Source organism: Mesocricetus auratus, unplaced genomic scaffold (assembly GCF_017639785.1).
Source record: "Mesocricetus auratus isolate SY011 unplaced genomic scaffold, BCM_Maur_2.0 Super-Scaffold_100003, whole genome shotgun sequence".
In the NCBI taxonomy this organism is placed as follows: Eukaryota; Metazoa; Chordata; class Mammalia; order Rodentia; family Cricetidae; genus Mesocricetus; species Mesocricetus auratus.
In genome coordinates, this window is record NW_024429188.1 from 73,083,991 (window position 1) to 73,102,347 (window position 18,357).

At 42.8% G+C, this 18,357-nt stretch overlaps 1 protein-coding gene across 5 annotated transcripts; it reads left to right on the forward strand.

Annotated features, from left to right (window-relative positions):
• The first annotated feature begins 2,258 nt into the window (after positions 1-2,258).
• On the forward strand, positions 2,259-7,629 carry Gprasp2 (G protein-coupled receptor associated sorting protein 2). Of its 5 annotated transcripts, XM_040744421.1 has the most exons (6): positions 2,259-2,800; positions 3,354-3,427; positions 3,591-3,664; positions 3,828-3,934; positions 4,199-4,275; positions 4,465-7,629. In XM_040744421.1, exon 6 carries the CDS (start codon positions 4,782-4,784, stop codon positions 7,296-7,298), a length of 2,517 nt encoding a protein of 838 aa, XP_040600355.1. In that variant the 5' UTR covers positions 2,259-2,800; positions 3,354-3,427; positions 3,591-3,664; positions 3,828-3,934; positions 4,199-4,275; positions 4,465-4,781; the 3' UTR covers positions 7,299-7,629. The 5 variants fall into 5 exon arrangements, with proteins under 5 accessions (XP_040600355.1, XP_040600354.1, XP_040600358.1 ...); XM_040744420.1 differs by having other exon boundaries at positions 2,259-3,427; XM_040744424.1 differs by lacking the exon at positions 3,591-3,664.
• Positions 7,630-18,357: the final 10,728 nt, after the last annotated feature.

Sequence of the window (18,357 nt, forward strand, 5' to 3'; positions counted from 1 at the left end):
GCGTTTGGCATTGGAATCAGTATTTATCCCTAGTGCAGGAATGGGCTTTCCCTATGGAAGGATACTCTCTCAGCCTAGATACACAAGGGAGGGCCTAGGTCCTGTCCCAAATGATGTGATAGACTTTGATGATCCCCCATGGAAGGCTTCACCCTCATTGAGGAGTGGATGGGGATGGGATGGGGGTTGGTGGGGGCATGGGAGAACAGGAGGGAGAGGTAACTGGGATTGGTATGTGAAATAAGATAGTTTTTAATTTAAATAAAATTAATTAAAAACAAATGTAGAAGCTTAAGATAATGCATATCTATTATTTTATAGTTATGGAGGTTAGAAATTACTTTAAAAGGTGACGGTAATGCAAAGGTATTCTGAGGGTTCCTTTCCTGATAACATTTGCTATGGGACAATCTTCTTTGGTTTTCTGCATTCTGTGACTACTGTATTCCTTCCAGCCTTGAAGCTTTACCAATGGACATTCTGCTTTTCTTCCCCCTTGCTGCTTTCTTCAATCACAGAACGTTATGCCACACCTAAACACTGTTGCAGTTATACTGGGTAGCCAAATCCAGCATAATTGTGTGTTAATTCCATAATTAATAATCATAGTTCCAACTGCAACTTCAATTTTCCTTGGCCAAATAACACATATTCACATATCCTGGGTATGGACTGGGGGTTGTTCTCTTGCTAAACACTGGGTAGGTGCGTAAATGAATTTCTAAAGGGGCAAGGCCAACAACTTCAGTGTGTGCTTAATGTCACTGCTGTTTTTCCTACAGAACAAGTCCAGAAAAGAGGGGATGAAGAACAGAGGGATGGGGCAAAAGAAAAGATTCAAAATCAGCCAGGTGTGGGTCTTAAGGGAAAATATGCATGGAGGGTCCTTTTCCTGAGACAGACAGTGAATCTAGGCAGTTAGGTGTGGGTGAAATCCAAGCTAGTTAATTCCTCCTGCGTTAGAACACTATCAAATATGAGAGCTTGGCCATGACTGGAAGAGATTCCAGAGAACCATTGGCAAGGTAACTGAACAGACCCAAAATGAATTCCAACCCTAGGCCATGGAACAGCTGAGAGGCAGGACTCTCACAACCTGCAAATACTGACAGGGAAAGAGCAATTGTGGGGACAGAAAATAAACAACCCGAAGGTATTACTACTTAGAATGACAAAATTTCTCTCTGTGTATCCCTCTCTCTCTGTCTCTCTTTATCTGTGTCTCTCCCTCCCTTCCTCCCTCCTCCTTCCATCTATCCTTTTCCATTTCCCTCCTTCCTTCCCTCCCTGCCTGCCTCTGTCTCCCCTTTGGAATAGGGGTAGTGGTGGGGGATGTAATGGAAACCCCCACCTCAGGAGTGCCCTCCTCCTCTTCATGGTTGAAGGAACCAATGAAAGAAAACCTGGGAGAACCTACTGGCTGGCTGTTGCTAGGTCACCTGTCCCCTCTCAGGCTGCAGTATTAACAGCCCCCCTCCCCTTCCATTGGCGTCAGAAAAGGGAGGAAATTGGGAGGGGGAATAGAGAGGGAGTACTGGGATGAGTAGGCGCTGTCCAGCCTCGTTCTGAAGTGCAGATGTACCTAGGGGCCCACTCAGTATCCATCCGCTGTTCCCTCCTGCTCCCCAATTCCAGAATCTTCTTCCATATAGTCCCCCCTTCTCCCTGCCGTCCCCACTCCCCAAAGCCCTCATAGACCCTGACTCTCAGCCATCCCACACACTGTAGTGACCCCAGCAAAGCGGTGGTGGTCTGTGGTTAGGGTGAGCAGGGGGTCTGCAGACGCCCACGGGTGCCGCCCTTCCCTCCCTCCGAGTGGAGCGGGCTGTCTCCGGCCCCGCCCACCCCGAGTCGGAACTACGGTGGGCCCGGGAGGGGGCGTCGAGCCCGGTGCGCCATATCCCTCCGCCCCCTTCCCGACACCCTCGAGGCGAGCTGTGCCTGCCGCATCCTGCGCAGCAGCCCCTGCCCGTTTGGTGCAGAGGCGTGGGGGCGGGACGCGTCTCTGCCATCGCACTCGCGCGCAAAGCCCAGGGAGAGGAGCTGCGGAGGACGGAGCCCAGCCAGGAGCGGACGGGGACGCGGGGCAGCCCGGGGACCTGGGCCGTGCGCCTGGCCAGGCAAGTGGGGGTGTGTCGAGGGCTCGGGGCGGCCTCGCACTGCGGACCCTCGCCCGGCCCTGACAGGGAGTGCAGCAGTGGGGGCGACCGGGGCTTCCTGGAGTGGTGCGCGGTTCCCGGAGATCCCAGGCGGTGAGGGGCAAGCGGGGTCCCGGGTCGGGTCTAAGGCACAGGGGGCGGCTGGAGCCACTGGGTGTGAGAGTCTGGAGACTGGCAGAGCAGACAGCCTGACAGTTGGCTTCCCGGGCGCTGGTGCCCCGCCCTCCATGGTATCTGGACCCCAAAATGGTTACAGGGTAGGGGAATGTAGGAGAAATGTGGTAGTGTAAGGGGCATCCAGGGAGCCCACGGATCCAGGGGAGGCGGCTGCAGGAGAAATGGCGGTGCTGGAATGGTGGGGGGCAAGAGTCCTCCCGTGTGGTGCAGGGAGGGTGTCCAGCTCTGGGACAGCTCAGCTGGCGGGTGGTGAGTCGCCTGGGCTACTAGGGTTCTGATCTGTTTCCGGAGAGGGACCCTTGTACCCTGCGTCCTGGGTGCTGTCCCTTCCCACAGGCTCCTGCTTGATGGCAAAGTCTCCTGTCTGCGTGGTAGGTCTGGCATATTCTGACAGGCCACAGTGAGCATCTGTAAACCAGAGTCTTGAGGAAAGAGGAACAGGAAAATGGCGTGGATTTCTGGAGGTGTGTGACAGTGGGATTGGGCACCAGACACTGAGTGGAGATGCGAAAAGTGTGGGGGTGACAGATCAGAACAGGTGGGGCATCCATTAGTGTCTCCTAATCTCATTTTTCACAGCCTTGCAGGTACTTTCCCCAATGTCCTTCCACTCCCTCCCTCCCTCCCTCATTCCTTCCCTACGTCCCAAATTTGGGGTCTAAAAAGGTGGTTTGGGGATGATGACGGAGTCATAAATCCAAGGACCACTTCAGAACCTGCTTTCTAGAATGTGCTGTGCCCTTCCCCAATTTTTTGCTGCGCAAGGCAAGGAAACATGGCCACCTAGTGGTGAATCATCACAATTGCAGAAGGACTAATGAGTATGACATCAGGGAGGGGGTGTTACTTCAGGAACCCTGCAGCCAGGCAAAATAAATCTAGAACGTTCCAGCAGTAGGACCCTGAATGACGAAAGACACATGATCTGCTTCTTACCCTTGGTGGTGTTCTTCTCCACGAGATCAGCTGCTGCCATCATTTCCCGATTGTCTTGCATTTTCATCTCTTTGTCCACAGGCTTGCTTTAAGGCTGGTCAATTCTGAGAGAAAGGAAAGAAGGCATCGAGGATACTGTCTCAAGATCTGTGGAGGTTGGTGAGAGTCAGGGGCGGTGCAGGAGCCAGGTACTGAGGAAGGAAATGCACAGTGCTGTAACCCAAGAGGGGACATGATGTCTTTACTGTCCCCCAAATGTGCCTACAGCTGCTGCCATCATTTCCCAGTTGTCTTACATTTTCATCTCTTTGTCCACAGGCTTGCTTTAAGGCTGGTCAGTTCTGAGAGAAAGGAAAGAAGGCATCGAGGAGACTGTCTCAAGATCTGTGGAGGTTGGTGAGAGTCAGGGGCGGTGCAGGAGTCAGGTACTGAGGAAGGAAATGCACAGTGCTCTAACCCAAGAGGGGACACGATGTCTTTACTGTCCCTCAAATGTGCCTACAGCTGTTGCCATCATTTCCCAGTTGTCTTACATTTTCATATCTTTGTCCACAGGGTTGCTTTAAGGCTGGTCAGTTCTGAGAGAAAGGAAAGAAGGCATCGAGGAGACTGTTCCAAGATCTCTGGAGGTTGTCAAAAATCAGGGGCAGCACAGGAGCCAGGTACTGAGGAAGGAAATGCAGAGTGCTGTGACCCAAGAGGGTGCCTGATGTCTCTACTGCTACCTAAATACGCTCACTGCCACAAGATCATTTATTCCCTTTCAGAGAAGTAGATATGAGTTAGTCTGTGATCCATAGGACAAGGGCTGGGATTGGGGACAGAAACTTTAGACAGAAGACAGGCATGGTTTTGCTGTTGTTTGGACTCAGGGATGTGTGCCTATGTAGCAGGCACTACAGTCCCTTTTTTTTATGCATTTGTAGGACTCCCCGCCATCAGCTGTTGGTCTTAACATCACTTGAACGCATAAAAAGGAGGGAGTTGCACCACATCGGTGAAGGTTGGTATGGAGGGGTTTTCACTTTTGGATGGGGGTAGTAGAGATCACCCTTCAGGCAAAAGGAACATAGAGGTTTTCTCATAGCTGAGCTGTTCCACTCAGCTTTATCCACCCGTGTCTCTGTGTAGTTGCTACAGGAGGCAACAGAATTGTATGAGACTGATTTCCTCTTTTTTTAAATCTTCTTAGATCACCTGCAGTAGCTGCTTGGCAGTGCTGGGGTTGCTGCTGACCAGTGCAGTCAACAGATCTGCGCCCACCTAGGACCTGTCCATCTTCCTCCGGCTTGGCCTCGCCTCTTCTGAACTGCGTCTGTGTTATTGACTGAGATTGTGCTTGGGTAGGAATCTTATTGGTTCCAGACTGGTGGTTTATTCCTGGTACTCACTCTGTCTCTTGGGTCATCTAAAGAGCAGAGTGTGAAGACACAGCATTGTGACAGATCTCTTGTTGACACTGAGGCTTTGGTAGACATTCTTAATTGAGCCTTCTCTCTAATTTGTACCATGACTGGGGCAGACATTGAGACTGGTTCTCAGTCCAAGCCTGATAAGAAGCCTCAGGAAGAGGTTATGGGTGGGGCTGATAGGGAGAGTGAAGTCCCTCTGGTGGTCAGACCCAAAGTCAGACCCCAGGCTCCAGCAACAAGTGGAGCAAGGCCCAAAACTGAAACTAAATCTTCTCGGGCAAGGCCTAAAACTGAAACCCAGTCATTGTCTGGAACAAGACCTAAAAATGATGTGCAGGCAATGGCTGGAGCAAGGCCTAGATCTGAGGCCCAAGTAATGACTGGTGCCAGGCCCAAAACTGATGCCAGGGCAGTAGGTGGTGCTCGTCCTAAGACTGAGGCCAAGCCAATCCCAGGAGCAAGGCCTAATGATGAGGCTCAGGCATGGGCACAGAATGAGTTTGGGGCTGAGGCAATGCCACAGGCTGAGAGAGCACCCTTACCTAATGCTGTCACATGGCCACTGGTCAATTCTGAGTCTACATCTGTTCCTAAATCTAAGAGTCTGTCTATGAATAGAGCACTGGTCAATATGGACAATGAAACCTTTCCTGGGACCCAGGGCCAGGCTGGAATCCAGCCCTGGTTTGGACCAGGAGAGCAGACTAACATGGGTTCTTGGTGCTATCCCAGGCCCAGAGTCAGGGAGGAGACCTCTAATGAGTCTGGATTTTGGTCAGCAGATGAATCCTCTACAATGTCTTCTTTGTGGAGTGGAGAGGAGACCAGTATCAGATCATGGCCCAGGGAAGAGGCAAATACTAGGTCCAGGCACAGGGCTAAACATCAGACTAATGCCAGGTCCAGGCCCAGATCCAAACAAGAGCCCTATACTGATTCTTGGTCTGGCTCTGAGGATGAGGCAGGCAACCCATTCTGCTTTTGGCCTGGAGAAAATACCAATGAGGTGATTAGGCCCAGAGCCAGGGAAGAGGCAAATGTGAGACCTAAGACCAAGACAAAGAGAGAGGACTATTTTGAATCTGAATCTGAAGATGAGTTCTATAAAAAGTCCTGGTTTCTGCCTGGGGAAGAGTCTAATAGATTCAGGCGCAGAGATAAAGAAGAGTCTAATAGCATCTTGAAAAACAGAAACCAAAAAGATGTTAAAAACAGTGACAGGGTCAAACAAGAGTCCAGGTTTGATGAGGAAGTCATTATTGGGTCCTGGTTCTGGGCAGAACAAGAGACTAATTTTGAGGCTGAAATTGCAGCAATCTGTGAATCTGAACCAGGGGCCGAAGAGGGAGCCATTGGTGGGTCCTTGTTCTGGACCGAAGAAAAGCCCACTTTGGGAGCTGTGGCCAGAGATGAGATCAGGCCTGAGTCAGAGGAAGAGGCCCTGTTTGGGTCCTGGTTCTGGGATAGAGATGAGGCCTGCTTTGACCTAAATCCCAGACCTGTGTACAAGGCTAAGAGCAGGCTCAGAGATTCTGCTGAGGAAGAGCTTAATGTATCATCCAGGCCCAAAACCTGGGATGAGGTTACTGTTGACTTCAACCCTGGGCCTTGCCATGGCTTTGGCTTCCCTTCGACAAACCCCTTTAGAGTCCCTGAAGGGGACTCTGAAAATGCTGAGGCAAAAGACAAGAACGTGGAACTTGGTGCAGAGGGGGAAGAGCAGGAAGCTGTGCTCCAGCCTGCTCTGCACGAGCCCGAGTTCCCATTTCAGTATGATCCCTCTTACCGATCAGTCCAGGAAATTCGACAGCATCTTAAGGCCAGGGAGAGTGCAGACCCTGAGAATTGGTCTTGCAGCTGCATACAATGTGAGCTTAAAATAGGCTCTGCAGAGTTTGAAGAGCTCCTTCTGCTAATGGACAAAATTCGTGATCCTTTTATCCATGAGATATCTAAAATTGCAATGGGTATGAGAACTGCTTCTCAGTTTACCCGAGATTTCATTCGCGATTCTGGTGTTGTCTCACTTATTGAAACTCTGATGAATTATCCTTCCTCTCGAGTTAGAACTAATTTTTTGGAAAATATGATTCACATGGCTCCACCTTATCCAAATCTAAACATGATTGAGACATTTATATGCCAAGTGTGTGAGGAAACCCTTGCACATGCTGTCAATTCGCTTGAACAACTTACTGGAATAAGGATGCTTAGACACCTTACTATAACTACCGATTATCACACACTGATTGCCAATTATGTGTCCGGCTTTCTTACCTTATTAACCACAGGCAATGCAAGAACAAAGTTTCATGTTCTGAAAATGCTGTTGAACTTGTCTGAGAATCCTATGGTGGCAAAAAAGCTATTCAGTGCCAAAGCTCTGTCAATATTTGTGGGTCTCTTTAACATAGAGGAGACAAATGATAACATTCAGATTGTTATTAAAATGTTTCAGAATATCAGTAACATTGTGAAAAGTGGAGCAATGTCTTTAGTTGATGAAGATTTCTGTCTTGAGCCACTTGTCTCTGCATTCCATGAGTTTGAAGAGCTAGCTAAGCGACTGCAAATCCAAATAGACAATCAAAATGATTCTGAGGAGGATGAGTAAAGTCCGTGTGATTAACCACCTTCCACTGATCAGCCTTATGTTCCCAAAGAGCCCCAAATAGTGCTTTGGTGTTCACAGTTTGGTTGTGTTGTAACTTATATTTTAATGCTAATGTTAACTTGTCAAACTCTTATTGTGAGCTGGATCATTTGTGGATGCCAAAATGAATATCAGAAGTGATACTTGTCTTACTGTCCAGCTTGTGATACCTTTTAGTGTTGAGCTCCCAGTGAACCAAGTCATATGAGTAAGCTATCCTGCTATTTGTTGTTTAAACATGTGGTTCTCTACTTGAGTCTGTGTTTTCAATAAAGTTCGATGTTGAAATTGGCATAAATGACCCTTCTTCACTTTAAAAACCAGATCCAGATACATTATATACATTCAAAAATAGATGATTGGTATTAGAACAAACACATGCTTACTAGAAAATCCTATTTTAGGAAGGAAGATTCCTGTGGGCTTTAGTACTCAAGAAATACCTGAAAGAAGTGGGACTTAGTCACCGAGCAGGAAGCATGCTTGGAAATGAGCCACGGTGATGTGAAGAGAAGTGTGCAGTGGGAAAGTAAGCCCCACTAACAGGGGTGAGATAAGCAGGGTGAGCTTACAGAGTGATGCACTTGGAAAAGTAGGGTAAGTCTTGAGGAACTGCCAAATCCAAACGGCAGTTAATCATTCAAAGTATAGATTTTTGCTTCAATACAACCTAGATGGCAAATGAAAAAGACTCTAATTCAGTGGTTCTCAATTTGTGGGTTTGACAAACCTCTTTAGCCAAACAATATTTGCAGTTTGTAACAGTAGCAAAATACAGTTATGAAGTAGCAACATAAATAACTTTTTGGTTGGGGGTTCCCATAACACGAGGAACTGTATTAAAGGGTCACAGCATTAGGAAGGTTGAGAGCCAGTGTGTCTTATTAAATAGTCTCAGAAGTAATATTTCCTGCATGATGATAGACCAATAAAAGTATTAATCATTGAAGTACCTACATATGGATTAATTTATTGACATGAAGCATTAGTAATTTTACATATAGTAAACTAGAGAAGAATTTGGGATCATATTTGTAAAAGTAGGTGTTACTTTAAAATTTGTGTATAAATAAAATGTCTGAGCTCATTGCAACCAAAGCAACTTATAGTATAGCCCTTATCTGTATTAAAACGTAAAAAGTTAAAATTTTAGATATGTGCATTAAAGAAATACAAAATTTAGCAAAACACACAAAAGTTGATATATTCCCATCTAGTGACTTTAGTTATAGGTGGGCATGCTGGGAAAAGGGTATGTTTGTATAAATGATTAACCTAAAGTGTTTAAAAGTTCAGAGATAAAGTGATTTAGAAAAGTTATAAATGAATCAGACTTCAGAGCCAAGATTACTGTTTGAATTAGGCTTGTGGTACAAAAAAATGAAATTTGTTTTTGTTACAATGAATCATGTATTTGTTACCGTCAAACAGTCAATAACATTTCCTTTTTAGATGGCAACAAAGTTCTACAACTAGACAGTGGTGATACGGTTGCAACAACCTTGGGAATTTTGTAACTGAATTGCACAGTTTAAATTGATTAAAATGATAAGTTTGGTGTTCTGTGTATTTTGCCACAACAAAGATGCCACAGACTGCAAGAAACCTTCATACAGGAGTATTTCACAAGTCAGGAATGAACTTGGTTTGGAGATAGAGTACAACTTGTGGGAAATAGAAAATGTTTCATTATTTTAGACATAAAAACATTTATTTTCTTTTGTCTGAGAATGCTATATATTTTCAAAAAGATAAAATGGGAGCACAGTGCAAGAATTTTACCTACCAATGAACAACTGCTACGTCCAAGAAACAGTCAAAGGGGATATGTATGTATGTATGTCATATACACAGGATAAATATATAAATAATATATATCGGACTTCATACGCACAAGGAATCAAATGATAGGATAATATCACGGAATTATATAAAAGCTGATTACCATCTTACATGCAATAGCCTGGAACATTTAATGTTATCTATACAATTGAACAAATCTTTCAATATATAGTAAGTATAGTATCTACAAGTTAGTATAAGCAAGGATAAAAAGTACCTCAACCAATAGACTATGGAATCCCATGTGTGACTAAAATGGTATATAGTAACTTGTATTGATTTTGCCCAAACATTGTAGAATGTACCTGGCAGTGAAACATTTTCCCACTTGATGTTAGTTTATGAAATTTAGGATTAGGACAAAGTGATAATTTAGTCTCCCTTTAAAAACCACAAACCATAACAGGAATAATTATCATGGTAGGAACTACAAATTAAACGCTTGCTTTATTGATACATTTCGAGATTTCTGTGTTTTCATATGTTTAAACATTATACAAATTACCATTAAAGAATCATTGCGTGACCTGAGTGTCAAGGGAAGCTTTTCATTTTTTTTTTTTAGGCCAAGCACTCTTAGAGGGCAAGCCCCTAGATTTCAGGCTGAAAGCTTTGACTACTAATCTAGCTCCCTTCCAATTGTGTCTTCAGGGTAAGAAGGTTCAGGTTCCTCTGGACAGGAACTCAGCTCCAGAGGCAGAATATTCTGTTCCAGTGCTTCAGAGCTACTACAGATGTTTTGCCGCCTTGCTGGTCTGATAGGGAGTTGTATGACGAGGCTTTTCCTTGGACACAGAGAGCTATGCTTACTGTAATGGAGACAAAAAGAGAGCCATATAGCTGGCAGTTGGGGTAGGTAGAACAAGGGGGCGAGGGTTAAGGTGGTTGAGCTAATGTCCATGCTGTGTTAGCTTGAAAACCATTTTTTATGTGTACAGAATAGTAGTGTTGATTGGATGGGAGAAATCATCCCTCAGTCAATCTAAGGTATGTTTGCCAGGTCAGGAGCTCAAGGAGCAAGTACCAGCCACCCTGTAGGATGGATTCCTGTGGAGAAACAACAGTTGCTAATGAAGTGTGTTGGAGATGAGAAATGGCATCCTTTGGGTGGCAGTGGTTCAGACTAGATGATAGTGCTTGAAATGCCTCAGAAGCCCTCACTCCTTCCTAACTTCTGAATTCCATCTCTAGACTCCTACCCCATGCTGTGTTTGTTCTCCTCCCTCGCTCTCTCCCTCCCTCCCTCCCTCCCTCCCTCCCTCCCTCCCTCCCTCCCTCCCTCCCTCCCTTCCTCTTCCTACTCTGCATGTGTGTGAGGGTGGTGATGTTATAGGTAGAATTGGCTTTAGGAACCCAGAGAGGGGGAACAATGAAGTAAAAAGAGGCCACTCTGTTTCCCATTATGTAGCCTCTTATTCTCTACTTTCTGTCTGATTTCCTTAATGGGAGTATCCAGCCACTGGAGATGTCCCAGGACAGCTAAAACTTGAGAAGAAAAGAGTGAACATGACACCTGCCTTTTCCTCCAGGGTTCCAGCTGGCCAGGGAAAGACTAGCGAAATTAGTGTCACCCAGGGAAATTAGGGATGAAGATAGGAGACATAAAGTGAAAGGGAGAGCATCTAAGTTCTTTTTGCTTTTTGCATTGAATTTCTCATTGGGATTCTCTAATCCTAACCTCTGAAAGGTTATGTCCTGGTCCCAGCTAAGTCCTAAGTCCTAGGCAGCAGCTCCTTCCTGTTTAGAAATATATGTTGCTGACTCTTGTGAGACTTCCTTTTTTCTAATGTCCTGCATCTGAGATACTTGTCTTTTGGGTCCTATAGAAATTACTTCATAAAAACGCATAGTTTTTATTCTTCACACTATTTTCTATCTTCCTTGTATTTTGCTCCTTTGCTTCCATCCTAGATAGCAGTCAGTCGGCACCTTCCTGTCTTTTCTGAGTAGTTCCCCATATCCTCTGAATACCAAGTAAATGAAAACAGTCTCTCAGCTTACATGACAATAAATGTGTATGTGCTTTTTAAAAAAAAAAGTAGTTTTCCTAGTTCTCTGAAAACACCATGTACATGGCCTACAATTTAACTGGATATGTCACTAGCCAAAGCTAGTAAAGACTCCATAGTTTAAGGGCTCGGTGTCACAAGACTGCCTCCAGTGTCAGATGATAAGCAAACATGGTGAATCTTTGTGTTACTCACACTTCTCTCTGCCTTGGCTACTAATCACAGGTTTCTACAACCATTTTCTTGTTCAGGAATTTGTTACAAATATTCAGAAGAAGCCATGGAAACCCTTTAATGTTACTAGTTTATAATAAAAAATTCTGAAGTCCTTGAGTGACAAGGTAGATGAGGTGGTACTTGGGACAATGTCTAAAAGAGTACAAGATATAGGAGGTGCTGCCCCCAAGGAGATGCAGTGCCCTACCATTTGAGTACATGAATACATTCACCCATCAGCAAACTTTCCAGTTTCTATTAATTAAGATAATAAAAGAAGTTCAGTTATATAGACTTGATTAATTTAACTGACCACTGGTGATTAACTCAATCTCCAATTCCCATTGCTGTCCCTGAAAGTTAGGGGGATATGGCTCAAAGTTCCTGCTATCTAAGCATGTCTTATTTTTTATTTGTTTTGGTTTTATTTATTTATTTTTTGCTTATGACCAGCCAGCCCTGTCTCAATACTACCTAGGAAACTTAGTCACCATCATCTCATCAGCATGCAAGTTTGAATACTCTAGAGATTCTAAGATTCTGTTACTCTCAGAATCTCATGTATTATGGAGCAAGGAACAAAGACCAAATGTTAAAACATGCTCATATTGTATCTGTTACCGATAAAAATCTAAGACTTTATGAGTTCTGTGCAGAAGGTGAGAATGAAGATCCCTGCTTTTTTTGGTTTTTTTGACAGATATAGTTGTCTGTGTTTATAGGGTACACTGGGATAATTCAGTATATGTATATAATGTGTGATGGTGAAATCAGAATAATTAATCCTATCTCCTCAAGCATTTGTTGTTATTCTCTACCTTCTGTTCAGTAGAATTCTTGTGATATTAATGTTGTGGTTTTCCTCTCAAGACCTGTTTTCTCTTGTCTATGTCAGTGTGTTCCTTTTAGAGAAGATTGGAAGCATCATGTGGCATAGTAAAGACTATCTGCTCTCCATCCCTGGTTCTTGGTGCAGAGCTTAAAGCCTTGCAATTTCCTGACATATAAGAGTAATAAGATGCCTTTGTTGTACTGTAGGATGTGGGCGGTTACCAGAAGGAAAGGTCCTATTATTAGAAGTTTAGAATTCGGAGCTACCTCAAGGTCAAAAGAGAAAAGTGGGGTTAAGTATTGAGTTCAATCACAGTAATACTCAATCGTGCTCATATAATGAATCCTTCCCAAAATACATAACTTTAGAATGTTAGAGAGTTTGCTTATTGTACTTGCTATAAAAGCATGAAATTTTGAGCTGATATTCCTAACATCTATGTCAAAAGCAGGGCATGGATGATGGCACACACTTGTAAACCCAAGGCTGACAGGCTGAAAGCAGGAGGCCAAGACAGAAGGAACCCTAAAGCTTTCTGGCCAATCAATTTAGCCAGTCGATGAGTCACAGGTTTAGTGAGATATCATGTCTCCAGAAATAAGGTGTAGAGCAATGGAGGAATGATGGGGAAGTCCTGTGCACATGTCAATAAAGCACTGTTGACCAACAGGGAAGCAAGATAGGTGGGACTAGAAGTTGAGGAGGATTCTGGGAAAGAGAGACACGGCAGAGATAATGTAGCCGGCCAGAGAAGTAAGATGTCCGGACCCTTTTCTCCGGTAAGAGAAATACTTAGATTAACAATTATGGGTTAGCTAGTAAGAAACAAGCAAATGGCCAACAGCTTCATAATTAATATAGCCTCCTGTGTGTTATTTGGAGACTGCAACTGTGGCAGAGCCCAAGCGGCTGGCGGGGAAAAAACAAAGCAGCTGGTGGAGGAAAACTACACATTACAGAGGAAGAGTCTCTATGTTGGTCTCTTACCAAACATACTTTCAAATGATACATGTATACATGCTTACCATAACTCCCACATATGCACACTAAAAGTAAATTAAAAATTCTTATTTTCAAGGCTAAGTAGAGATTCCTGTTTCATGAACATACTGTTATGTAGGAAAAGGAGATACACCCCGACTCCATTGGAGTGCGCATAAAAGCTGTGGTTAAGACCCTCCCACACCTTGAATTATTCCAATAAATTATGAAACCCAATGTTGGAACCTCTACAAAGATGACTCTGAGAATTATGACTGGCATTTGTCTCATCCAGGGATGGTAGTCCTTTTGGTGAATGTGCTCTTCAATATCTGGGGTCTGACTCTAGCTCTAGGTGATTGATTTTGAAGAACTGATGTAAGAACAATTGTGTCATTATCTACAGTTTTAGAAGGCACCCCAAATTAATGTATTTGAAGCCAACATCTGATCCTATATGTCTTAGATTAAGTTACAATGGAGGGACAGCCTACCTGTGTAGTATACATAAAACATACAATATGTGACTTTGTGTTATTCACTTGTAATATAGGCAATTTCGAATGTTATCAATTTATATTTTATTAGCACCCATTAATCCTGGAAATCTTGTCAGTATTGTATTAGTGTTTGTGGAACTTAAAATTTTAGCCTGGCAGGTTATGTCTAGGTTCCATAGCTACTGCCAAGGAAATATTCAATTCATGCCTATCAAATTTTTAATTACAACCACATAACAGATGTGTGTATGCACATATGTGCATGTGCTAATAGGGAAAAATAACAGTCGTTATTTTATCACTCTAGGTATTTGTAGAGAGCAGAATAATCTCTCAGGTTTTTTTCCAGTTATGAGCACTTTTAAACTTTTTAACTCTAGTTGTGTCTTTTACTTGGAAGATGGTGTTACAATTTGGAAATAGAAAGACTGAACTGTTCCTGATGTTATATAAAATAGCTTATAATATTTATCCAAAATGGTGAGAGAAAACTATGAATGATGAGCTTTTTATTCTAATCTAAGGGGAAGAATTTGATGGAGACATCACATTTAGAGCTGACTGTTCCAAGGTCTCTTACTCTCTGTGTAATGTTGAATTGTGTGTCTCTGTATTTGTTCCACTCTGCTGCAGGAGGAAGCTTCTCTGATGATGGTTGAGCAAGGCACTGATTTATGAGTAAAGTAGAGTGTCATTAGGAGTCATTTTAGCACTATATGTTTTTCTTATTTTAGACTAGTATTATTTGGTTTTGTCCTATGCCCCTGGACTGTCTAGTCTCTGGTTCTTGGTCATCTAAGTAGTGTCAAGTATGGGTTCCATCTTGTGGAGTAGATCTTAGGTCAAATCACTTATTGATTATTTACTTCCACAGGCTTTGTGACATCATTGCCCTAGCATATATTGCAGGCAGGAACACATCATAGATTAAAGAGTTTGTGGCTGGCTTGGTGTTTATGTTTCTCTTTTGATAGCATGCAAAATGCATTCCTGTACCAGAGACCAGTTTGACATCTCCAGATTTCATACGTTGTGTAGGTGTTGTCTTCAGTAATGGGGCCTTTCTCTCAGTTTGTGGAGAGCAGCCCATAGTCTTAGCAATGATCTGGGTTGTTTGGGGATACTCATGGGGACCACTTGGATAACTCAATTAGATGTAACCCAACCCCAGTACTGGAAGATTCATTTGGTGACAAAAATATGGCCAGTTGGGACTCTCTTCCCTATTATTTGGCAATTTCATTCAGATATTCATATATGTATGTATTTCTAGGAAGTTAATTGTATTAGGTTTCCATACTATCCCTCAAATACCCCTTAATTTTAGCTCTCTCCCTACATTCCCTTCCACAAGCCCCTCTATCCTCCGTGTCCCTACTTGATCCTCCCTTTCATACATATCTCTTTTATTTCCCTTTCCTAAAGAAATGTATTGTTTCCCACTAAGCCACTACTATCACCCATCTGCAGTTCTATGGACAAAGATTCTCAAATATAGCCCACTAAATCAACTAGGCAGGATTCACATGGGCTCACAGATACTAAAGGGACATTCATGGACTCTGTATGGGTCTGCACTAGGTCCTCTGCTTGTATGCTATTTCTGTTTAGGCTGGCCTTCTTGTGGGACTCCTAACAGTGGGAGCAGATGTGTCTCTGAGTCTTTTACCTGCTCTTGGAACTCTTTTCCTCCTATGGGGTTGTCCTGCCCAACCTCGTTATGAGGGTTTTTACTTTGCCTTACTGTTTCTTGTTTTGTCCTGTTTGACTGTCATCTCTTGGAGGCCTGCTGTGTTTTGAAGAGGAAACACAGGAGGAGTGGTTCTGGATGAAAGCAGAAGCAGTAGGGAGCTGGGAAAAGTGGAGGGAGGGGAAACTGGTTGGAATGTATTGTATGAGAGAAGAATCTATTATCAATAATAAAAAGATTCTACATATGAAACAGATCATGTAGTATATCTGTGCCTTATATATTTCTCTTCACAGAGTGGATACCAGGTTATTTTAATGTATTGTAATGGAATTTCATTTTTTAAAACATTGATTAGTATTTCTTTCTGTGAATATGATATTTTCCATATCTATTTATCCACCGATGACCAGGTACTTTGATTTGTTGTAGTAGATCTTGCAAATAATACTGCTAAATAATTAACTTATGAACTTAGATTTATACTGGTAGTGGGATTGTTGGATCACCTGGTATTTTCTTAAGATACACTTTTAATATAATTAATAGCATTTATTATCTTTTGCAATTTTGATACTAGCCATTCTGACTAGTTGGTTGATTTTTGTCAACTTGACACAAACCTTGAAATAATTGGGGTAAGGAACCTTCACTGAGAAAATACCTCCATTAGATTGCCTGTAGGCAAAATTTGGGTCATTTTCTTGGTTAGTGATTGATGTAGTCTTTAATGTATTTTAAGTTTATTTTGTTTGGTATATGGCAAGAAATGAGAAGTTAGTTTTATTTTCTCCAGGTGGATATCCGATTTTCTCAGCATCCACATTGAAAAGACTGTCATGTCTCTTTTTAATTTCATTTCGTGTGTGTGTGTGTGTGTGTGTGTGTGTGTGTGTGTGTGTGTGTGTGTGTTTAAGGGAAGTTTACATGGAGGTCAGAGGACAACTTTTAGGAGTCAGTTTTTCTTTCCATAATGTGGATCCTGGGGATTGTCTGTTGTGGAATATTTGTGTACACTGTAAAGATTTTTTCCCAGGATGCCTTCTGATTGGTTTAATATAGCTAGGCAGGAAAGTATAGGCAGACTTCTGGGCAGAGAGAGAATGCTGGGAAGAAGAAAGGCAGATTCTCTAGTGAGATGCCAGGGAGACACTGAAGAGGTTGGGTGTACAGTACACCATAGAAGTAACCAAGCCACATGGCAGAACATGGATTAATAAAAGCTGGTTAAGTGAAGTTATAAGAGCTAGTGGGACAAGCCTAAATTAAGGCTAAGCTTTCATAATTAATAATAAGTCTCCGTGTCATTATTTGTGGGCTAGTGGTCCACAGATAGTCTGACAAGAATGCTTGCTAAAATTGTCAGGTTTGGCAGTAAGTGCCTTTGCCTGCTGTGCTGTCTTGCCAGCCCCTGTGTTCTTTCTCTATTGTGTATTCTTAGCCCATTTGTAAAAATTCAGTTGGCTATAAATGCACAGATTTCATTCTAGAGTTTTTAATCCGTTCCATGCATTTGTTTTGATGCCAATATCATGAAATTTGGTCACTGAAGTTTTATAGTCTGTTTTAGCTCAGGTAGTGAGATGGCTCCAGCCTTGTTCTTTTTGTGCTATTTAACTTAAGCTTAGAAGTTCATTTGTTGTTTTTATAAATTTATTTTATATTTAAATTAAAATTAATTTTATCACTTTGTCCCTTCCCTTTGTTCCCTTACAAGTTCCCTACCTCCAACTCCTTCCATATACTCACACTTGCAAATGGGTAGCCTCTTTTTCACTGATTATTATTGGTGGGGGCACGTGTGTGTGTGTGTGTGTGTGTGTGTGTGTGCTTGCACATGTACAAATATATACATACTTCTTTCTGCCTATGTTTTTGCTTGTTGTGTGTATATGGTTTCAGGGATGACCAGGTGTTGTTAGACAGCAGTCATCTCTCTCTTAGCAGTCATCATACTTGTACTTCCTTGCCCAAGGATATGATCCTGCAAGATTTTCCCCCATCTGCCTTAGCATGTCTATTGATACTGCCATTCTTCAGATCTTGTTCATGCATCCATTTCTATGGGAGACTTCTTGGTACTGTGGCTTTAAAAGTCTTTCATGGCTTTCCTCTATGATGTTTCCTGAACCATAGATGAACTGTGAGTGTGTGTGTGTGTGTGTGTGTGTGTGTGTGTGTGTGTGTGTGTGTAATGTATTGGGGTGAAGTTTCCCGTTTCCCAGGATTGACTGATGTCTCATGTGTCCAGTTGTGACTTCCTGTGGTAGTCTCCATTTGTTGAAAAAGATAAACTTCTTTGATGAGGGGTGGTAGCTGCACTTACTTAGTTACTCCGTGTTATATACTCATACATGAAGATTTGGAGCTAGAAACTGCAGATGAGAGAGAAAATGTAACATTTGTCTTTCTGGGTCTGAGTTACTTCACTCAATAAAATCTTTTCTAGGTCTATCCGTTTACCCACAAATTTCATTTGTCTTTATAGATGCATAGTGTTCCATTGTATGCACATCTTCATTATCCACCAGTCTGTTAAAGTACATTTACATTGCTTTCATTTCCTAGTTGTTGTTAGGGTGGCAATGAGCATGGCTGAGCAATTATCTGTGGAGTAGGATTTTGAGTCCTTTGAATGTATGCCAAGGAATGATGTATCTGGGTCATATGGTAAATTTATTTTCAGTTTTTTGAGAAGTTGCCATGCTGATTTCCAGATGCATTCCCACCATCAATGAAGGAGGGTTTCCCTTTTCTCACAAATGTGCCACTGTTTGTTGTCATTTGTTTTCTTTGTCTTAGCCATTCTGACTGAGGTAAAATTACATATCGAAGTTGTTTTAATTTGCACTCCCTAATTTCTAAAGATGATGAAAAGTTCTGAGGTATTTCTTAACCATTATTTTATTTCTTCTACTGAGATCTCTCCGCTTAGCTCCCTAGCCCATTT